The sequence below is a fragment of the Manacus candei genome, unplaced genomic scaffold (assembly GCF_025592945.1).
Source record: "Manacus candei isolate 608988 ecotype Guabito, Panama unplaced genomic scaffold, ASM2559294v1 h1tg000131l, whole genome shotgun sequence".
In the NCBI taxonomy this organism is placed as follows: Eukaryota; Metazoa; Chordata; class Aves; order Passeriformes; family Pipridae; genus Manacus; species Manacus candei.
The window spans coordinates 1,479,548-1,500,473 of NW_026138179.1; the positions used below are offsets into that span (position 1 = coordinate 1,479,548).

General features: G+C 36.7%; 1 protein-coding gene across 3 annotated transcripts in view; it reads right to left on the bottom strand.

The window, feature by feature from the left end:
* NFATC3 (nuclear factor of activated T cells 3) overlaps window positions 1-20,926 on the bottom strand; it is a 65,188-nt gene that overhangs the window by 20,944 nt on the left and 23,318 nt on the right. For all 3 annotated transcript variants that reach the window (XM_051771259.1, XM_051771262.1, XM_051771260.1), the window contains exons 3-8: window positions 18,305-18,467; window positions 4,687-4,886; window positions 3,871-4,043; window positions 2,984-3,124; window positions 2,110-2,165; window positions 1,349-1,475 (exon numbers count right to left, since the gene is read on the bottom strand). In XM_051771259.1, coding sequence (XP_051627219.1) covers window positions 1,349-1,475; window positions 2,110-2,165; window positions 2,984-3,124; window positions 3,871-4,043; window positions 4,687-4,886; window positions 18,305-18,467 — 860 coding nt within the window. The remainder of the gene's footprint in view (window positions 1-1,348; window positions 1,476-2,109; window positions 2,166-2,983; window positions 3,125-3,870; window positions 4,044-4,686; window positions 4,887-18,304; window positions 18,468-20,926) is intronic.

Here is a 20,926-nt window from a genome sequence, read left to right on the forward strand (position 1 = left end):
ACCTTGTTTCAATTACAGCAGCTCTTTCAGTACATGCCTCAACTTCAATGATGGCAACAACTGTTCTTATTATACAGTTACAAAATTACACACTTTCAGTTACAGGCTTGGGTTTTTTTAACTATTGATAGTCTCATGAAAAGATACTGATCTTAAGTACAAGTAGTAGAAAAATGTTAACACTTAACAGCTCAATTACTACTTTATAAACACAGTTAACTAAATATTGCAGTTCAATGAACTGTTACAAATACACAGATGAGATGGATTTTAAAGTGTTTGTGTAATAACAGCTGCAGTTATGATTAAAAATTGTTTCTTATTTAGGTAATGTGTCATTACTTCATTCCACCAGTTAAATACTTTAAATACAGATTTCTCAAACAAAAACATAGTTTAAGATGTGTAACTATCTTAGGAGCTGATATTCTTAAAAATAGTTGAAAATTACCAGAAATCTGGTAACAATTAGGCGTACCAGACACCTAAAGTAATACTGCCTATATAACACAGGAAGGTATGAAGGTAATCTTAGAGCACAAGTGAGCACAACTTATTTTAAATTGTGTAAACTAATGGAAGTTGGGTTTGTCAGCATATATATTGGCTTCAAGAAGTTTATATTAATATCCATATCCGACTTTAAAGACTCCTTCAGATATCTGGCTTCAAGTGCTCCAAGCAGTGCTTAAGAGTCCCCACCATCACTGGTTCCCTGGGAATTCTGACTGCTCTAAATGGGTGCGCAGTTCTTAAAGGAAAAGAAAGTGGCAGGCAAAGAAGCAGGCATTGCATGTCTCATAGCAACCACTTCCACATCCAAAGAGGAGGGATTAAGATGTTTTAACTACACTTACAGTTAACATGTTCCATTTTCACTTCTGGCTAAGTTACAAACTATTTTCTCTCAGTAAGCTGCAATGTGTCCAGGGTGGGGGAAAAAATATTTTGATCTTCCTTGTATCTAAACCTGAGGGGTTTTTTTGACATTTTAAAAGAGCAAAAAACCCCATAAACCTGTTCTTCTATGATCTCACTATTCTCCGTGTCATCACCAGGGTTATTTAAAAAGCAGCTTCTGAGATTCATCATCATTCTCAAAGAAAAGCAGAATGCAAAAATTAATTCTCTAGAAAATGTAATGAAGAAATACCTGGCTGTAATCATAGTACTGGAGCTTATTACTCTGTATTTCAGCTTTTTAATTAGACAACCTTTAGAAGCTCTTTTATAGCCAATTCAAAGCTAACTTATGTACCTATCAAAGGGACGCGACTGTCTGAGTTTCTTTCAAATGTCTACTTTAAAAGCAAAATAAAATGCAACTTCTGTGTTTTTCATTTAATACCTGGTGTATAAGTAAAACGTTGAGACTGACTTTTTTTCCTCTTGCCATTGCAAAGATAAAACTGCACCTGAACTGCAGCTGTAATGGTTTTGTTATGGTATGGAGGAACTTCAAGTACGATGTTTGCCTACAGGAAAATTGAAACAGAAAAGTTTTACGTATCAAATGCAAATGAAACTGCTATTAATTACAGAAAATCTAAAACACTTATTGCAAAATTAAAGCACCCTAATATTTTGAAATTGTCAAACTTCAAGTTAATGCACATTACATAATAAAACAGTACTATAAGCAAATTTTTATTTGGAGACTTTTTTCTTTTAAACTCAAGTGCTCTGAAGATAAATGCTTTAATTAAATAGACACATCATCTAAAGGATGCTTTATCTGCCAGAGTATAAAAAACCTCTAGCAGTCAAAGAATTGCATTTTGGATCATTAAGCTTTTAAGAAAAATTTTAATGCACTGGAAATAATTTGTCATCTCCGTAAAATTATCTTAAGTTTCCTTTTTTCAGTTTTCAAATTCCTTTTTCATTGCTTTCACAAAAAGCATGCTATTTCCAGTTCCTTCAAAGCATCATCTTAATGGTTTCTTTACAGTGTTAAGTCAATTTAGAAGTCTCCCATTGTCTGTCTGAATTAGCCAGTGATCTACTTACTTTACTAAATGAAGTCTAAATTTCAGAGCAACAATGAAAATGTGTATTTTCTCACTGAATAAAAATAAGCTTTCTAAATTAAGAAAAGTTGTTTCTCACCCCTTGACACTTTTCCCTAATTATTTTCCCTTCTACCTCCCACTGAGGTCGTCCATCTGTTGAGAGAAATTTAGAAATAAATCAAGCAAAAAGCATTTTCTAATACACTTAAATAATTAATCTTAAAAATACTTAAATACTTATTATAAAACTGCATTTCTTTTCAATCATAAAGAGGTCATATAAGCAGCAGACATAAATTGTAAAAAAAGTGTCAAGTATAGAGATGCTTTAGGAGTCTCAATACTACAACCATTGTAAGCTGACTGTTTTTCAGGATTCTGCATTTTAACCCAGTAGATTCCATACAGTAGATTGAATTCCAAAGGAGGCAGTGGGTATTGTTAAGTGTACAGAGTGCTTTTTACCCTATTTTTCTAAAAACATTTTTGAAAGGTAGTTAAATTGCTTCTAACACTTGTGGTTATTCAAACACGCTGATGACTTAGGGGCTAAGTCACCATGCAAGAGATAACATAAGCCACACCTTTGTGCCCCGACCCACAGGTTATAGACATTTACCACAAACACCTTCCCCTGAATCCACAGACCCTGTAGTTCAATTGCTGGGCAAGTCGTCTGCATTGGTAAGGAAGTAAATCACCTAGGGAACCTCTTTCTGCTCTGACCTGGCATAACCCATATCCTTAACTGAGCACTCGACTCTCTCTGTCACTGGGGTTTGTACAGGGTAGCAGGAAAGCAGCAGCAGCAGCGTTTCTATCAAAGCTGTTCAAGCACATCGATCAGTGCCCAAATGAAGTTTCAGATTACTATTCAGGACTTTTTTTTCTTTTTAAAACATCATTGCTTCTTAAAATCAAACTCAGACAATGGTTTTGGTTTCAAGAAAAAACAGCAAGACAGTATTTACCTTGTCCTTTTTCAAAAAATATAATTTTGGATTCTGCAAGAAAATTGGATCCTGTCACCACCATTTCATGACCTCCATTTACTGAGCAACTATTGATGCTGTACTTCTCAATCTGAGGAAGCTCTTGAGCAGACCGCTGAGCTTTAAAAAATATTAAGAAAAAATTATTATGCACAGTTTTGATCATAATGACATTTATTTTGTGATTCTAACTTGAAGAATCAGGAGTGAAACTAAAATGACATCTATTTACATACACAATTCATACCTGTGTATGATATATCTTTGTTTTAAAAATTATGTTTAAATGGCGTAATTACAGAAAAGAAACACCAAAAAGCCATGAATCTCAACAGTCTCTATTTTTACAGCAAATGAAATTTTTAGTTTAGGAATACTAGTTTAAAAATTATTTTAGTATTTTCTAGACAAAGTGAATTCTAGGAGAAACTGAGATTGTTTGAGGTCATGTCTTGATTCTTCAGTGCTAGCATTTGACAAATGAACTCTCCAGAAGTTCAGCTGTTCACTAGATAATACTTTATAAAGACAAGTAACGGTATAGACCCTTGTAAATGAAACAGTATTAGTTCTACCTGGAATGAATATTTTCTCTGAGATGAATCACCTGCCCCTTCTCATACAAAGGAACTACTGAAGCTGCTATGTGACTGCACTATAAGGTATTTTTTACCCTAAACCTTCAGGCTACCACTTGGCAAGAACTGTCTTTAAGATACCTCAATTTTTGATAATTGAGCTTTTATGCACAATGCTTTTCACACTTGTTATATATAATTCTGGCAATAAATATTCTCAGAATGACAATACTACTGACACATGCAGAAAACATGCGTATAAATTATGTATAGTTAAAGCAATCTTACAGCATTCAACGGGGATGGAAGCAGTCTGCAGAGATAAGACTTTTCCACTAGGCTGTGGGATGTGAACACGGAACACAAGTCGCACTCTGGTGTTCTTCCTTCCGATATCTGTCTCTCCTTTACGGAGCTCTATGTCTGAATTGCGAAGCTTCAAAATACCAGCACAATCGATACTACGGGATGGAGAGGACGGACAGATGGAGCAGAAGAAAATGAATCAAACTATTGACAAAATATAGTCTGTAAGCCTTTCTTTTGTTAAAGAATGAAGCATGTTTTATTTTTTCCCCATGTTATTTTAAGTGTTATTTTAGATGTCTGAGATTAAAAGAACTGTTAGTGTGAAAATGACAGCAAGTACTCTGTTGAAACATTTTGTCTTGTAAATGTCTAACTGCTGCTTTTTCGAACCTTTAAAAGATTATTTGATATTGCACGTTATCTAACCTTCCAAGTAAGTTATATAATATAGTAAACATCATTTACAAAGAGCAAGAGACCTATATTTAGTTCTGCCTTAGGAAGGACTAGGGAATGACAAAATCCCAGCTCCCATTCCACACAGCGGTCAGTTATTCATATGAGACACACTTACCTCAGTCAATTAACATGTATGCATGAGAGCTTCCCCGCCTTCTCTACTCCTTTACTTCTGACTACCTAAACACTGATATGTTTTAAGAGACGTGTCTATCTTAATCATGATCCACATTTGTGGAAAATACATTTTCCTACATGACTTTTCTTTCACCTTTGCACAAATGAAGAAAAAAAAGACACATAGCAACCAAACAGCTGATTGATGGAGTGGTGTACCTGGCTGACATATTATTTTCGGGAAGAAGTGGAATTTCCAAAACTTTGGTGCTGGCAATGATTATCTCTTGACTGGCTGTCGCGACTGTTTTCCCAGTGATCCGGTGCACCTGGTAGAAGGCGTGAGGCCGCAGGTACCGATCGTCCGCTGTCCCGATGAACATTTGGAGGTTCACGGGCTTTTCACTGTAGCCCAGGAGCTGATGGAAAAACACATTAGTTGACTTCTGCTGCATCTGTGTGTGCAATTCTTCAGCAATCAGAAAACTGAGTACAGGCATCTGTCCCCAAAGACAAGTACTGGCAACAATTACCAGAACAAATGGATATTAAAATACCATTGTTACTATTTTAAAATCTTTCAAAGAGAATTGCTCTATCTACAGAATTTCAACATCAAAGCTACGTTATGTTATAGGTCTGTTTCTGATATGGTTTTTAATCAAAGTCTAATTATCAATTTTACTAAAGATCGCCTAGATTCCAGAAATACTAAAATATTTTAGTTTTGCTACTATGAAATTGGAATAGTAACTTTTATTAAACATAAGAGGTTTTGTGAATGCAAATGTATCATGTTAGGACTGAGAAAATGTAATTAATAGCTGGAAAATCAGGTGTGGTGTATTTTTGGTAAAGAAAATATTTAAAACCTCCCAAATTTTGCAAATGTTGATTCATACATCTTTCCTTTTCTTAAATACACATCTAGCCACCAATACGTTCAGTTATCATAAAACCACCTGTTGCTTGAGCTAACAGCAGTAATTCTAGGCACAACACATTGAAACATCAGAAAAAATAATAAATTGACTCTAAAAGAAAAAGCTCATTTTACAATAGTACAATGGTAATATTATCCAGGAGATTTAAGAAAATGAGTGTAGCCAATAGTAATACCAAAGTTTCCTTTAGACACTGCAATTTTAAAACTGAAGCCTATAAAATGTTTCTTATAAATCCATTTTATTTCACCTTCCTGCAATTGGCAGATTGATGCATGCTGCAAGTTATATAATTTCTAAACTGCACTGGAGCAAATTTATGTTTCATTGACTTTGACATCAACTTATGTTCAAACCAGAGGCAGGGCCAGACAGTCATTCTTTAAACGTGGTTTTGTCATGTCAATATTTTTGTCTCTAGGGAGAGTTATTTGGTCACACAACAATATTATCCAAGCTCTTTACAGAACTAACACTTAAAAACCAAACAAAACATGTCAATTTAACCTACTCAGAAGAGTAATTTAACGCCAGTAGTCAGCAGCACAACAGCCCAAAGCACACCCACATCAGCAATCAGAAGCCCCACTGCTGGTGCACTACTCCTGGCAGGAAGTTTTATGGACCAAATGAATGCCTGCTTTATATATTCAAGTTATGGCTTCAACAGCGCCTACCAGACCTATCACTTTTATTAGAGCTTTCTCAATCAAAAACAGAAGTTTGGTTTCCAACAGAAGTCTGGAAAGTCTTTGTCAATATGTAACATCTTTTTGTTCTCCCAGGACTTCTCAGTACAAACACTGATAAATCTAGCTAAAAAACACCCAACAAACCAAACCAAAATAACCCTTCTGACACTGAGTGGAGGCAGTCTAGATTATCAGAGTTGCTTCCCATGTAAATAAATGTGATAAACAAGCACTTATAAATGTTGCAGTAGATATAAAGAATCTCCTGTGGCCATCAGTGTACTGACAGGTTTCTCTCCATTCATCTGTAACTACAGGAACACAACTGGACCACAAGGAACTTTCCTCTTACTGTTGTGATCAGAGTGGATCACAGAGACTGTTACATCAATGAAATACATACACATGCACAAGTTCCGTTTTATACTTGATGCAGGACTCCAATGTCTTTCCAAAAGATTTTTTTGTTAAATATCAAATGAATATTTTAATATTTTCTATTAGTCTGAATTATTTTAGGACATGTATTAGTTTAGCATTTACAGCAGCCATCTTTCACAAGTTCTCAACACTGTGACTGCATCATCCATTTTCCTCAGAGTTAAAATTAAATCTTAACACAATGGAATCCAGCCTAGATGTGACGTTAGTGTGTTCACTCTAATACTGGGAATTATAAAAATTACAAGCCAGACCTATTCAAAATTTTGACTAAGTTCCAAATGCGGTCATTGTGACAAAGCTAATTTCCAATTAAGGTTATTTTCCCCTTCCCAAACAATGGTCTGTACACAGCAGTTCTAGAGATACTGGTGATATGAGAGATAAGGAGGGGTGGTAGGGATACTTGTAAAACTAAGCTGGTCTGTCTACAGTCCATGGAGAAAACATCTTCTACAGAAGCCTACACAGAGCAGGAGTTTAATTTAGGGAAGTGAAACATTCCCTGTGCCAGCAGTTGCACTGTTATTGCCTGAGAGACTCTACGGCCATTTACATTTGAGTTGCTCAAAGCCATGTCTAACACTAGTTTTCCCTCTGTGATTCTTGACCCTCTGTCCTCACCCTGAAATCTCATTATGGAATACAGGGTCTGGTTTATGCAAAGCATGTTCTGGAAAAGGCAAGTCCGACACAAAATGCCCACTCCACCACAGATTAGTTATATATCAATAGGTTACCACATGCATTTGCTGCAGGATGCTCTTGTGATACCAGCTTGTGTGCTTGTACAGCATGGCAGTACACCTCTGTATCAAAGTAGACATTTGAAACTATTTTACTACAGTTTCAGAAGAAGTAAAAACCCCACAAGACCCACACACTATCACCTTCAGTCAATTTTCTTTTGCTTTATATATTAAATTAAATGAAAAACAAGATGCCCCAAGAAGACTACAAGGAAAATACCGTAATGCAACAGAATACACTTTTATAGTAATTTAGAAGAAATTGATGCATTTTATAATTCCAAAACATAAATATGGCACCCCAAAAATTATCTGTAATAACATCAGGACAAACCCCTGAAAATTTCATATATACTTAAAAGCCATGCTAGTGCAAACCAGTCCCAAAACAAATAGAAAGCCAACAAGGCCACCCCTGAACCAGGTCAATCAGATACTTCCATTATAGCTTTGTCTCAAATAAACTTCTATAAAGGATCTGCAATTATGTCCTCTTAAAGGTATTGGAATATACATAAATACGGTTAGGTAGAGAGTAGTAACACATTGGCAAGGTAGCAGAGACTTCAAAAAATGTATATTTTGCATTGCTGATAATTTATTACATTTATTCAAGGTTTAAAATAAAAAGAGAAAAAACATTGTAAAGCCATAAATATAAACAATGTGTGCAATACATGTGGCAACTAAATAAGCTAGGGGTGGGGAAGAAGAGAACAACCCCTATTTCCCACAGCAGAGAGTATAATTCAGGGTCTGATTGCAGTAACAGAGCCACATTAAAGGGAAACATATCCCAGCCTTAAGTAAGCAATGAACAGGCTGCACAGTGTCCTCGTGTTTCCAACAGCCCTATTTACAGCAAAAAGCCAGTAAGCCTAATTGGCTGTGGATGCTACTGAGACAGCCTGATGTGCTAGTGAAACTCGGGGAGTTGAAGAGACTGTCAAAAACATGTGGATAAAAGCCCCTCAATCTTTATTATACAAATTTGTGCTTTAGAGTTAACATTTTCCCATAAAATTTTGTGTAATAAGCAAGTTGACAACTCCACACATGCCATGGATTCTGCAAAAGTAAATCAAAGATTTACAGTGTCTGTAATCAAAGATAAGAGTCTGTGGGGGCCAATGAGCCAAAGTTTCAGTAGGAAATGATCTGCTGGCTCATGGAGAGGATGCCCTGCACATCCCATGTAGTGTCTATTACATAATCACTCAAAGGCCATAGTGAAACCAACACACTGTGTAGCACAACAGAATTAAAGAAAGCCCATGTCACACCACTCCTGAGAAGAGAAGACAATGTTGGATTACTCTATTAATGCACCTGGAAGTTCCCCCACTATATCTAACTACAGGTGAATTCAGTAGTTTGCTGAAGGGTATCGAAGTGTTCTGAAATCATTCTATGGCTAATCCTGGTGCGAGTAAGCCTTGGATGTCTCTCCCTGTACAAAACCTGTACAAAATAAGTAAAGCAGAACTGTCTGCCCACCACACTGGGTCCCTGCTGGAGACTGAATCATCATAGGATCTGAACTACCTTCTGTCTCCTAGGAATGGTGTCATCTCTCCTCCAAAAGAAAAATCGTACTTGGAGCCTGAATTGCCATTATTGATGCAATACCTGTCTTGTGAATAACAAAGAAGACTTACTACCCCAAATCAACTTCAAATCAGGAAAAATTACATATTTTGGAATTTAAAATGCATTCCTTTTATATACAGTTTTGTTCTCATTCAAAAAAGTGTTGATTGTTCTTAATTTCATTGACAGCAGGGTTATTACCTTGTCTGCTTTATGCACAATTCTATATGTTAAATAGCCCAAATATTTAAGTCAGTAGAACAAAATTCCTAATTGTTTTTCAATGAAAATACCTACATAATTAACTTGAAAGAACATACACTATGCTTTGTTCAAATACATGAAGACATGGTATCCAAACCTTTATTTCCTTAGAAAAGAACACACAATACACACAAATAAGAACACAGTGTCTTTGTACAGACTATAGGTATTTAAATAAAAGCATTTTACAAACTACTGGCAAGTGCTGCAGAATCACCACGATGAAGATGCGTTACAGTAAGTCACTACAATACCAGCATGCCCCGGATTCAGTCATGGGTCACTTACAGATGGACAGGAACTTGAACAACTGCTCGAGCCCTAGGCAGACTTTCAGGTACACCTTCCAGCATTTACTCCATTAACATGCAGTCCCAGACCTGCTCACTACAAACAAAAGTTACTAATTTCACTTTAAAAAAAAGATAAACCACTTTCCCAGGAGCAGCAAACAGTGTGCTGTAGACAACTAGTAAGTTACTGCACAGTGTCACTACTGACCTCTAGAAACCCTGCTCTGTAACAGAATCCTGATCCACCACCCACTGCTCTGCTGAGGAAACTCAGCCAAGTTGTTTTTGTGTTTCTATATCGTTTCCATAGCAAAGGTCAGTGCCTGCGTAAGTTAAACTAAAGCAGGAAGGCTAAAGACTGAAGGTCACTACAGGATAAGCCAGAAGGGCTTCGTGCCAAAGTGCTTCCAGCCGTATTACTACACTGCACACAGGAAACCCAGGCATGGCTCTACCGAGCTTATAGCTTTTACCCAGGAACTACAAAGATGGTCAGTTAATGAGAGAGCTTTTGGATCATCCAGAAGTTGTACTTTAAATGGCAAAAACATTCCTATGTTCTTAATGCACACATGGAAAATCTTTTTAAAATGTGTAACACTAGACAGTATACACATTGATTTGATCACTGAAGACAGCAGCATTTAAACTTGGAATTTTGTGGCAGAGGTGAGAATCTTTTCCTTGCTGAGGAAAGCAGAGAGGTCACATTAATTAAGAGGCATCGACCTGGAAAAAATAAGTTAGCACTTTTCCAGATTATACAGAGACTATACTGGGACCATATTTGGCACACGTCATTAGTTCCATACTCCTATCTAAAGGAAACCTTGCAACACACGAAAAACTTGTAAGAAGACTCTTTATAGTCTCTAATACTTGAAAGTGCTACCTCTTCACCCCATCTTTTTTTTTTAATTAAGAAGGTTCTGCCCATGTTTTTCATTTATTGTTGCAGGCCAAGTATCACCAATCTCTATTCAGGTGTAAAAGCTATTTATCCAGAAGATGTCATTTTATAAGACATGAAACAAAACTTGAGAAAAATATCCAACAGAATATATATATTTCACAGTAACCAGATACTTACCAGACAACACTGGTATACTTGGAAATAGTCTGTTTTTCTGAATCAAAGCATCCTCAGTTTATTTACAAAAAGCCAAACACCTAATAGTGTCACTGAATCCAGAACTGTCAGATGTCAGGGTTTCATATGCCTACACTTTCAGTCTTAGAATTGAAGGGAAAACATGGAACTGGGGAGGGGTGGTGGTGGTGGTAGGGTAAAAATAATTTCAATAGCTAAGTTTTATGTTCAGCAATCAAGCAATACTGTGATACCAATAACATTCAGATAGTGTCAAAACCTATTTGATTGTATTTTTAAATCAATTTTCCTGCAAAACTTTCCAGCATATATTAGGAAAATGCCATGCTTAATCAAACTTTTACTGAGGCTTACTACTCAAAAGTTTTATCTTTTATGTGGCTTTTCTTGCTTGCTATTTGAAGATGAAGATTTAATCAACACTTTAGTGCTCCTTCCTCTTTGTGCAATTAATTCACTGCTTATGGCATTACTGGATTGGTAAACTAGGCTGATTAGAAAGAAAGTTTTTACATACAAATAGGCCTCCCTAAAATAGGGCATAGTCTTGAAATACAAGGCATGTCAGGGGTAAAGTTTGGGATAATCAAGTCTTTCGTTTACCAAAGTTAACAATCTACCTTCACCAAATGCACCAGTAACTACATAAAAATCCTCAGTTCAAACATGAACAGGGAAGGAAACACAGAGCTGTGTTAAGAACTACAAGCACTTACTAAACATTTATTTCAGATGGAGATTTCCTAGGCTTTTCAACACCTTGATATGAAAAGCATGTTGTAACTAGTTATTTCCTCCTTGATACTCTCACAGCAGCTGGATGCACTTCAGTGACTTCGGTATTCCTTAGAACAATCCCCAAAGTCACAAGGTAAGGAGGACAAAAGAGAAGAATGGAGGCCCTATTCTAAAGGGTGAAAAGAAAGATAAATCTGTTCTCTTGAATTAGGTATTTTTTCCTTTTACTTTGGAAGACTGTCTGAACAAAGATATGGTATAATTCACCATGAAACATAAACAATCCTAAAGGAAAAGAAACTTTACTGCTTGAATTTCGGTCCACTTTGAAAGTAAAATATTATTTTATTTCTTTTTAAAACTTAAAGAAAAAAAAAGCAAATCATACCTTCTAAATGGTTTGCTCCCTTAGACAGGGGAGATGCAACCCACAAGCCTGGAGTTTTTTGGACAGCAATACCAGAGAGGCTTTAAAGAACCAAATATTTTTTTTACAGATATTTTTCCACAAGGATTTCACTTTTGAGTGGTGTGCAGTGACTTCCCTAAAGAACTGTGAAGATTGCTGGGTTTAAAAGCTGAAGGGCTGTCTGCCAAGTTGAACAGCACATCTATCAGCAATTACTTGGGAATAAAAGCAAAGGATGACAAGGATTCAAGAGCATGAAGACGAACATAATTTGAAACAAAAGACACAATGACTAACATCAGTGGTACAATTTATCATGAATTTATCAACAGCTGCATTTAAAAAAAACTTGAAGCAAACCATATACATAAAATGAAGAAAACAGAGCTCAGAGAAGCTACTGAAAATCAGACTGACCACAGTCATCTCTTGTAGCCTTGCAGGGGTGCAATGAGTGCAGACCCATAATCTTCAATGGACTGTTTCAAAGAGACTGCAGAAATTCATGGAAGAAAACACCATTCAGATTTATTAGGCAATATCTCAACCACTGGCTCAGAAAAGTCTTACCAGCTCATGGGAATTTATTTTATTATTTCATTCTGATTCTGTAAACGTTATAATGTTACAAAAAGTCTGATTTTAAATATAAGCATGTGAAACCAAAACATCTACTTCCCCTTCCTGAAGCACAGTACTATTTTCTATCACCTGATTATTTGATGTACCTTTCCATCAACTGAGAAGGAAAAGTACATCAAAAAAAGTATCTTTGTCTTTTGCTAAATAAACTTATTGAGTGGACTGACTTGAAGATTTTAAAATAGTACAGACCTTCGCAACTGTAAAAAAAAAATAGTGAGAGATAAAAGGAATAACCTTTATTAAACTATTAGGTAGGGGCACAAGTCCAGCTAAAAACATTTTAAAGGTCATCACAAAAACAAACAGGTCCTGCAAAGGACTAAAGCAAACAAGAAATTGCAAATATCAGTGCATTATTGGTCATGGTACCATGTGTTTACACAATGTACAGAACATTCTTCAAGGTATAAAAACTTGGATTTCTATTTCTGAAATCTCACACTTCTATACACTCACTGCCTGCAGACAGGATTGAAAGCATTTTAAATACTGACTTCAGGCATTTCTGAAGAGTATTTTAGCTTGTTCCTGTCTAGTTCTACGCAATGCAAAAAAGGATATAATTTAATAGCTAAAATAGTGTTAGACTAATAGTCCAACTTTACACAGTGCAGAATTGCCAAGCACATGTAACTGGTCATGACACTGTCCATTGCACTTTGCCCTACTACACTCTTGAAAAAGAAAAAAAAAAAACACAAAACAAAAAACCTTTACCAAACAGGCAGGGGCCCAAGGTGGGGGGGGAAGACTGCTATTCCTGAAATACCAACTCCAAATGCTAATTATGCTATGAACTGTTTTTGGACAAGCATTTCTGGGACAGGAATAGGTTATTCCCACACAAGCTGTAAAAGAAACCCCATAAATTGGTTTTAATTCAGAAAAAAGTTAGTAAACATATGATACAAAAAGCAGATGACTGTCATCCAGTGTGTCATTTTTATTGTTTTTCATACCAATTACTGCATTTTCTAGATTGAGCATTCAAACATAGTAGATGCATCAATATGGCTTTTGCTGTCTATTTTGGTGATTCTGAAGCATCATGGCCAGGCTTTGCCAATGAAGATTTGGGAAGGGCTCTACCCACATTTGCTACAGGCGCGCTGGTGGCTAAAAAGGCCAATGCGAGATAGACAAGTCTGGTTGCAAAAGGCACAGCAGAAAGACTCCTTAGGTGGCATCGACAAGACATGATTCTTTCTGCGTTGTCTTTTCTCCTTGAGAATGAGATTCTGAAGCAGAAGATGCCTAAATAGTCGTCAAATGGTTCTTGAAAGATATGTATTTTTAGAATCTCATCCAAAGGTCAACGTTTTTCCCAATGCAGCCAATTACATAGTTCACACAGACTGATACTTATCTTCTGCCTGCTGTATTTATTGGCAGTTTGCTGTCACCAAATGACAGTAGGCAACTACAGCTGGGATACAGCCTGCCTTCTGATTATGGACAAAATAGGAGTAAATTCAAGACAAAAATGAAAATTAAAGAGTGAAAGCCAGGAAGAATGGGAAGGGTCACAAAACACTGAAAAAGTGTGCTACTCATTGGGCATAGAGAAAAGAGAGAATTCTGATATTATACCTGATAGTCAAGTAGTTACATGCATTGACTCCACAGAACACCTGGGAAAAGGTGACAGTCACAGAATTACAGGCCAGGAAACATACACTCATTTAGACAGTCCTTTTGTTAATTTATTGTTATCATCTCTGACATTGCTGACATCCTCTCTTGTTGCTTATAGTTTCTTCCACCAGAACTCAGGCGGAGTTTGACAGGCTTTTTGAGAAACATATCTGTTTCAGAATTTTCTAAGTAGTTTTTCAGTTCAATTAGTTTAGTTTCTCTTCCACTGCAGCTCTTCAGTCATTACTTCAAGCTCTGCAATCACCTTAAACAGAGCTGACATTGAATCCCTCAGACAGCAGATGACTGTTTCCTTGTCATCGACCAACAGTGCACAGCCATCCAAACAAACTAGCTTAGATTTAGTATTTCTTTCAGTTTTGATCTTACACTTTTCTTCAGCTGTAGTACTGCTGAGTTGTCCATATGGATTACATGATGCTTCCCCTCCTCTGTTACTGTGAACCAGCTACAGAAATAATTTTGCTTATGGCAGAGGAACTGATGAATCCTTAAACCTTTCACAATACAGTAAAAAGACACTTCTGGTACAGGCAAATTCTTATTAGCTACCACTGCTCCAAGTTTATCTTGCATACTTGGGCTATAAGTGGATTCTATATAGTGTCTGTTACAGATACACCATCTATTTTAGAACCAATTACCCCTGTCTCGAACTGACTCCCACAGTGCTGAATGGCCACAGGACAGATACTCCTCGCACACAGAATGGTGCTAACGAGTAGCTGTGAGCTCAACAGTCCCTGAGTACATCACATTTTATGGTTAGCAAGATGACTGCCATGTAGATCACCACCTTCCCTAGCAACGGGACAAAAGATAAAATGGAAATACTTCTTGGTATGCACAACACAGCTTACAGAACTTACCACCAAAAGTTATCATTAAATTTAAAATACTTCAGCTCAGAAAATGGCAGAAATTGACATGAGTAGCAGGAACACAATATATAAAACTAGTTTTCTTGTTCGAAAAAGAAAAATTCATTTTAGATCAGGAAGCTAAGATATAAAAGTAAAAAACCCTCAAACTATCCCTGAGAGATCTTTATCATGTGCCACCTGCTCTAAAAGGCTTTTCTGGTTTTGATAATAGGCATTATCCAAGTGAAGTCTCATGAAGAACCTTAACCCGTTTAGGTAAAAGTAAAAGCTCATTCTAGCAAATTTTAAGTGTAAACATTATTTATGTACAATTTGACGTGGGGGAAGGGTGGGAAATTCAAGCAATGATGATTTTTCACTTAGAGCTGTATGAAATGTGACAGCTACTTGTTTAAAAGGCTTTATAGATGGGTTAAGTTCCTACTCTAACCTATGAATTAGAATGGTAAATGTTGACAGTGCTCAGAGGCTATATCTCCTGGCAGTGCACTACAAAATTTGCACATAATTCGGATGACAAAAGTTCAACATGCCACCTTTCTCCTTGCAAACCATTCTGCTAAATTACTTATTCCTTCCCCATGAAAACTGTCAGCCTTATCATGCAGATTCTCTACCGAGGTAAAAGAAACTGTTCCAGATGACATGAATTCACTGGAACATACTCCCAAGAAAGCAGAGATTAAAATTAAAGGTATCGGCTAGTTAGAACATTTTGCATTAGAAAGCAAGAGATCGTCATTGCAGAATTTGTTTTCTTAAAGTTGAGAGACATACAAAGCAAAGCATGATGCTCCACTTACTTGATTTCCTCCCATTTGGAAATAAGCTGATTAAATGTACTCACAACAGATGATGCCAAATTTGTCAGAAGCTTAGTGTCCTAGCAACAGGTATGGTACAGTATTAGTAATAGACTAATGACATGCACTAATAGATTAATGGCTTGAAGCTATGTACTATCTTAAAAATCTTTATTTTAAATAATACATCAACTGCACATGCAGAACTACAGAGGTTTCACAGTTTGGAAATTCAATACTCCAGTTTTCTATAAAATTTATTTTTTTCAAAAGCAAACCAAATTGTGTGTGAAGCAAAAGCACACAGGCCTTCCGGCACCCAAAGATGTGGCAGCTGGACTTGACAACCACTGTAGGTCTGTTCCAATTGAAATATTCTATTCTATTTATCCACATTCTTTCTCATCTCTGACACTGGTTAACACACAGTTATTTAACACAGGAAAATGCTGAGTGCTTTACTGCAGTGATCACACACATGAAAAGTGACTGGTCTAAAGCTAAGAGCACCGAAAAGAAAAAAGCCAGAAACAAGCAGTAATGCATATCGTGAACTGGATTTGTGTAATAAGCTTCCAGAAGTACTGGAAAATATTTCAATTTGTATTTAATGTCTGCTTACAGATATTTAGTATTTACCTTTACCAAATTTGGCCCTTTGCATACTTTTTTCCCAGCAGTGAGTAAAAAGTTAATACGAATCAATGCTTTGTTTCATAACAACTTCCTCTCTCCCACCAAACACAACAATTAATTCCCAATTCAGCTGGAAGAGACCAAATTGCAAAGTAGAATACTGATTTGCATTTGTACTCATTTTAATTTAGAGAGGCCTAGTACAATGCATGAGACTGTCAGACACTTAAATTCTATCCTCGGTTTTGAGATAGTATTCTTGTACAGTGAGGTATTTCACAATTTCAATGCAAATACATAGCTTTTAAAATCATTAGTGTAAGTCACATAGGCTACAGATCTGTCATATGAGTAGGAGAAAGGATGGGGACAGATTATGTCGATCCTACTAGCACTTTGCATCTGGTCTCCAATAGTAATGAGTTACTCCCAACTACTGGAAGAGGCTAACTATTTCAAATACATTTTTAATGTACAGGCTGCTATAGCAAAAGATTTAGGACTGAAGCTCTGACCATCATTTTACTGGAAAAGAACAGGAAATATCCTGGATTTGGAGGAAAAGACAAACCCTGCTGTAACCTTCATGTAATCAGATTTTTTTCTTATTGTTTTATAAAGATTCTGTAACTGTTAAGATAAAGACGATTAAGCAAGATTGAGGTGAATAAGCAGAGAGACATTGCTTTCACCCAAGGATGTGGCAAACATAACCAAGGCATCCTAAGAAGTCCCACAGTTCCTCATCTTCCCCATGTTCAGTGTATGAGGATGGGTTCCCTTCCAAGCTGCATGAGCCAGCTGACACTGTGGGTATTAAAGGAGACACCAGTGACTACCTCTAACCAATCCAGAAGTCTTCCCAGCATAAAGCAAGATATTTGTGTACACACCAGAACGCTCAGAGAGGAGCATGTCACAGCTTGTGCACACAGTTATTCCAACAACACCAAACCCACACACCTTTCTCTTCAAAGAGAATATGATGCCAAAGTTTTCTTATGAAGGCCAAGCCTAGTTTGCCAGGATCTTACATCTAATTCTGAGCTCAACAATAATTGGACAGTGTTTGCAAACTATTTAAATAATACACTTTAGATGCCAGTAGCATTTGGAACATATAGCATTAGCTGTAAAAACCCAGTTAAAGCAGTTGTTAAGGGAAAGTACCACTTATGGAAACAGTCAGTGTATCACCACGCTCTGTGTGGCAACAAGGACTGTTGCCTGCACTACTGCATTTTCTTCAAGCTGACCAAAACTGTTCTAAGAGACAATAAATCTCCCATGATTCTGTTAAGACAACAGAAACCATGTCAAAAAAAGAAAGGCAAGGAACAAGTTTTACTTGCCCTTGCAGATAAGTACTCCAAATCTAGTGGAACTAGGTGATGTCTTACTTTTCAAGGAGATAGCAAACATTAAACTTTGAGTAAGAATCTTTGCTTTATGCTGAAGAAATAGAATAGTCAAGTTTAATTTACTACAAACATTTAAGAGAAAGTTAAAGGAATTTATGGGTACCATTTCACAGAAATAATCTAATAAAAGAACAAGAGGCATTTATAGTATTCAGAAGCTGTTTCAACACCAAAAGGAAGACTTCTGATTCAAATGAAGCTTTACCACATTTCAGCAGAGTTTCAACTAATTACGGTGACTTCTCTTACCTGCCCCCATGCACAGTCCTTCCTCCTTAAAGTTTGTGTTTAATAATAATAATACACTATTGCACTGTGAACCCATTCACAGGCATAAAACTTCATACAGCATAAAATTGTGACAAACATTGTAATTGTAACAAACTTTAAATTTTTTATCAACCAAAACTAACTTTTGTATTGAACTAGTTCCATTTAAGGGAGAAAATCTTACCCAGGAAAGACTGTAAGCTTCACACAAGGGAACAATTCACAGCATTGTAAATACCAATAACTGTAGTTAAAAAATTACCTTCTATCCAAGAAAGCCAGACTTCCTACCTTCACTACAGGGTGTCCTCCAGTAGATGCTTTTACTGCTCCTCGGCTTCCTTCTGTTTCATAGTGAGCTCTGTGATGAGTTTTAGGCTGGACTTCTATTTTCAGTTCACACTGCCCATAATGACTTGGTAAAGGCCAGTCAAGAGGTGGCAATGAAGATGTGCTGCAATCAAGATGAGCACACTGATTACAAGAACTGTGCCATCTGGCCACAGTACAAACAAAGCCTTCACTGTAAAACACAATGATATCACTTTCCTAGCAAATGATAACCAAAGAAGAATACCTACTAGCTTAAAAATCTTACGTGAAAATTCCAAAATGTTGCTGGTACATTAAAATCTTCAATTAATCCCAATTTATTTTGGGGTTGTTAGAATGGAATTTCTTCTTTCCAACACCTAATCAAAAGAAAGGTACTGTATGACCTCGAGCCTCACACTACCCCAGTGCTACTCTACAATGCCCTTTATATTAACTTTTTAGCCTCAAGTATATCAGGAAGTAAGTTCAAATGTGGTTTAGAGAGAACAGTATAAATTCAGTCTCTGCCTGTCATTAAGTTTTAACTCTCTACATTATTACCTTTCAAGTTGTTGTTTTTGTTTTTCTAAGTTTGGCAAGCGCTGCACTTTGCTAACTATCATTAAAATGAACACTATATGATCATCTGAAGTTTTAAAAAGCTTGTTGTTCTCCCTAAGCATAAAGACTTACTGCAACAGGCAACGAAGAGACCTAAAGTACACGTTCAGCTTATCCACAGATATACCCTTTTACATATTAGTAAAGTCACTCCAGGGAAAAACAAAATGCAGTTATTAGAAGTAATATGGAAGAACTTCAAACCAAAGTTTTCATACCTACCCTTTTACCTGCACAGATTTATAGACTTAAGATTCTAAAAGGATCAACAATCAGATTCAAGTCAGTAATTACCTAGTGGAGTAAATTAAATTATGAACATTTAAAAGTGAACATTTATAGCATTGTTTACTAAACAAGAATATTTACAATAAAAATAAGCTTCTATTCACATAGTTTTGTTTTACCCTACTCTGACCAACAGGAAAAGCAAATTAGGTTTTAAAGTAATGGACAAATATTGGTTTGTATTGTCATCTGGGAAAGCTCAAATCCATCTTTCCACTTTACAGGAAGTCAGGCAACCCCCCCGCCCCCCATCCATGCAAATTTCCACAAACGTGGATAGCCACAGGCCTACAAAAGGTAAATGATACCTTCTGGAGAATTTAGCTAAGATGTATAAAATCATATCCACAGGTGAGAAAGAAGATAAATGTTTGGACTGAACAAAAAAAAAAAACAAGGAAAGGAATCTGTCTTTAGCAAGTATCTGGAGGGACTTGGGCTCAGCCTGCAGCACCATACTTTTACTGCAGAAATGTCTGTCGCTAGGAATGGAAAAGAGGGAGAAGAACCAGCCCCGCTTGCTGGTCTCCTCCTACAGGAGAATGACCTCCAAGCCTACTGACCTGCACTTTCATGGATACCTGCACTGTGCACTTCAGGAGAGAGTTGGCACTACAACATAAATCTTCACTCCTTTGAGAGCAATGGGAAGAAGAATATTTCCCTTTCTTCTTACTGAAAGGCAGAAATGTGAGAAATAATCTCCACCAGCATTCAGTGTACAGCAAAGAGGCTTCTTCCTCCCCCTAAGGAGATCTGATGATTGGTCCTCCCACAGCAAGAGTATTTACTGGGTAGGAGGGGACTGATATGTCAGCAACAAAAGAGGAAACTGTCAGGAATGCAGTATAAGCCCAGTCCTTCCAGATACTTACCACAGGCCAGGATGTACTACCTAAATGTTACTACTGGCTATCAACTAGACCTTATCATTCACTTTTATAGCTACTGAAGGAGAAGGACTCAAGTCTTCAGTCTGAAAAGGAAAGAAAACGTCAGGATTAGAAGATACTAAAAGGAATTCAAGAAGAAACATAGCACACTATTTTCATTTAGTATTTCTGGAAACCTTTTAATCCCCCATATAACCAAATATTCTATGTCAAAATAGTTGGTATACACTATGAACAGATATGGTACCTAAAAGAACTTGGTTAATGCACCATAAGCTATATACCAATTAATGGGAGCTTTTACTGAAAGTTGAATGATAAACTTGGTCAAGAAAAAAGTATTTGTTGCTTGTGACCACCATCCATACAGTCTCTCAGAGAGATTTACTCCTCCTGCAATTAACTAATAAAAATGTGGTACAAGCTGTATCAGACTAACATTATCTCCTGAAAAAACACTTGGCATACTAGAACAAATATGGAGACGGGAAAATAATCAAATCTCAAGATTTTGTCATTCTTTGAAAACAAATAGAAAATAACAGCACGAGAGAGTAAGTGAGTGCACTGTGTACGTGCAGATGCCTAAAACATCAAAAAATTGCAGAGCTTTCAAAACACAGATCTCCCAATAAATGGCACAGCCTTTGAGCTGTGTACATCTCTGTGTACATCTGAGTACATCTCTTTGATGTACTGCATCAAACAGATGTCTTCTAGATACAGCTGGCTAGAGAGTTACAGCTGCTTCCCTTTTCAGTTTGGTGTTGAATACCCAAACTGTTGTTTCTCTGAG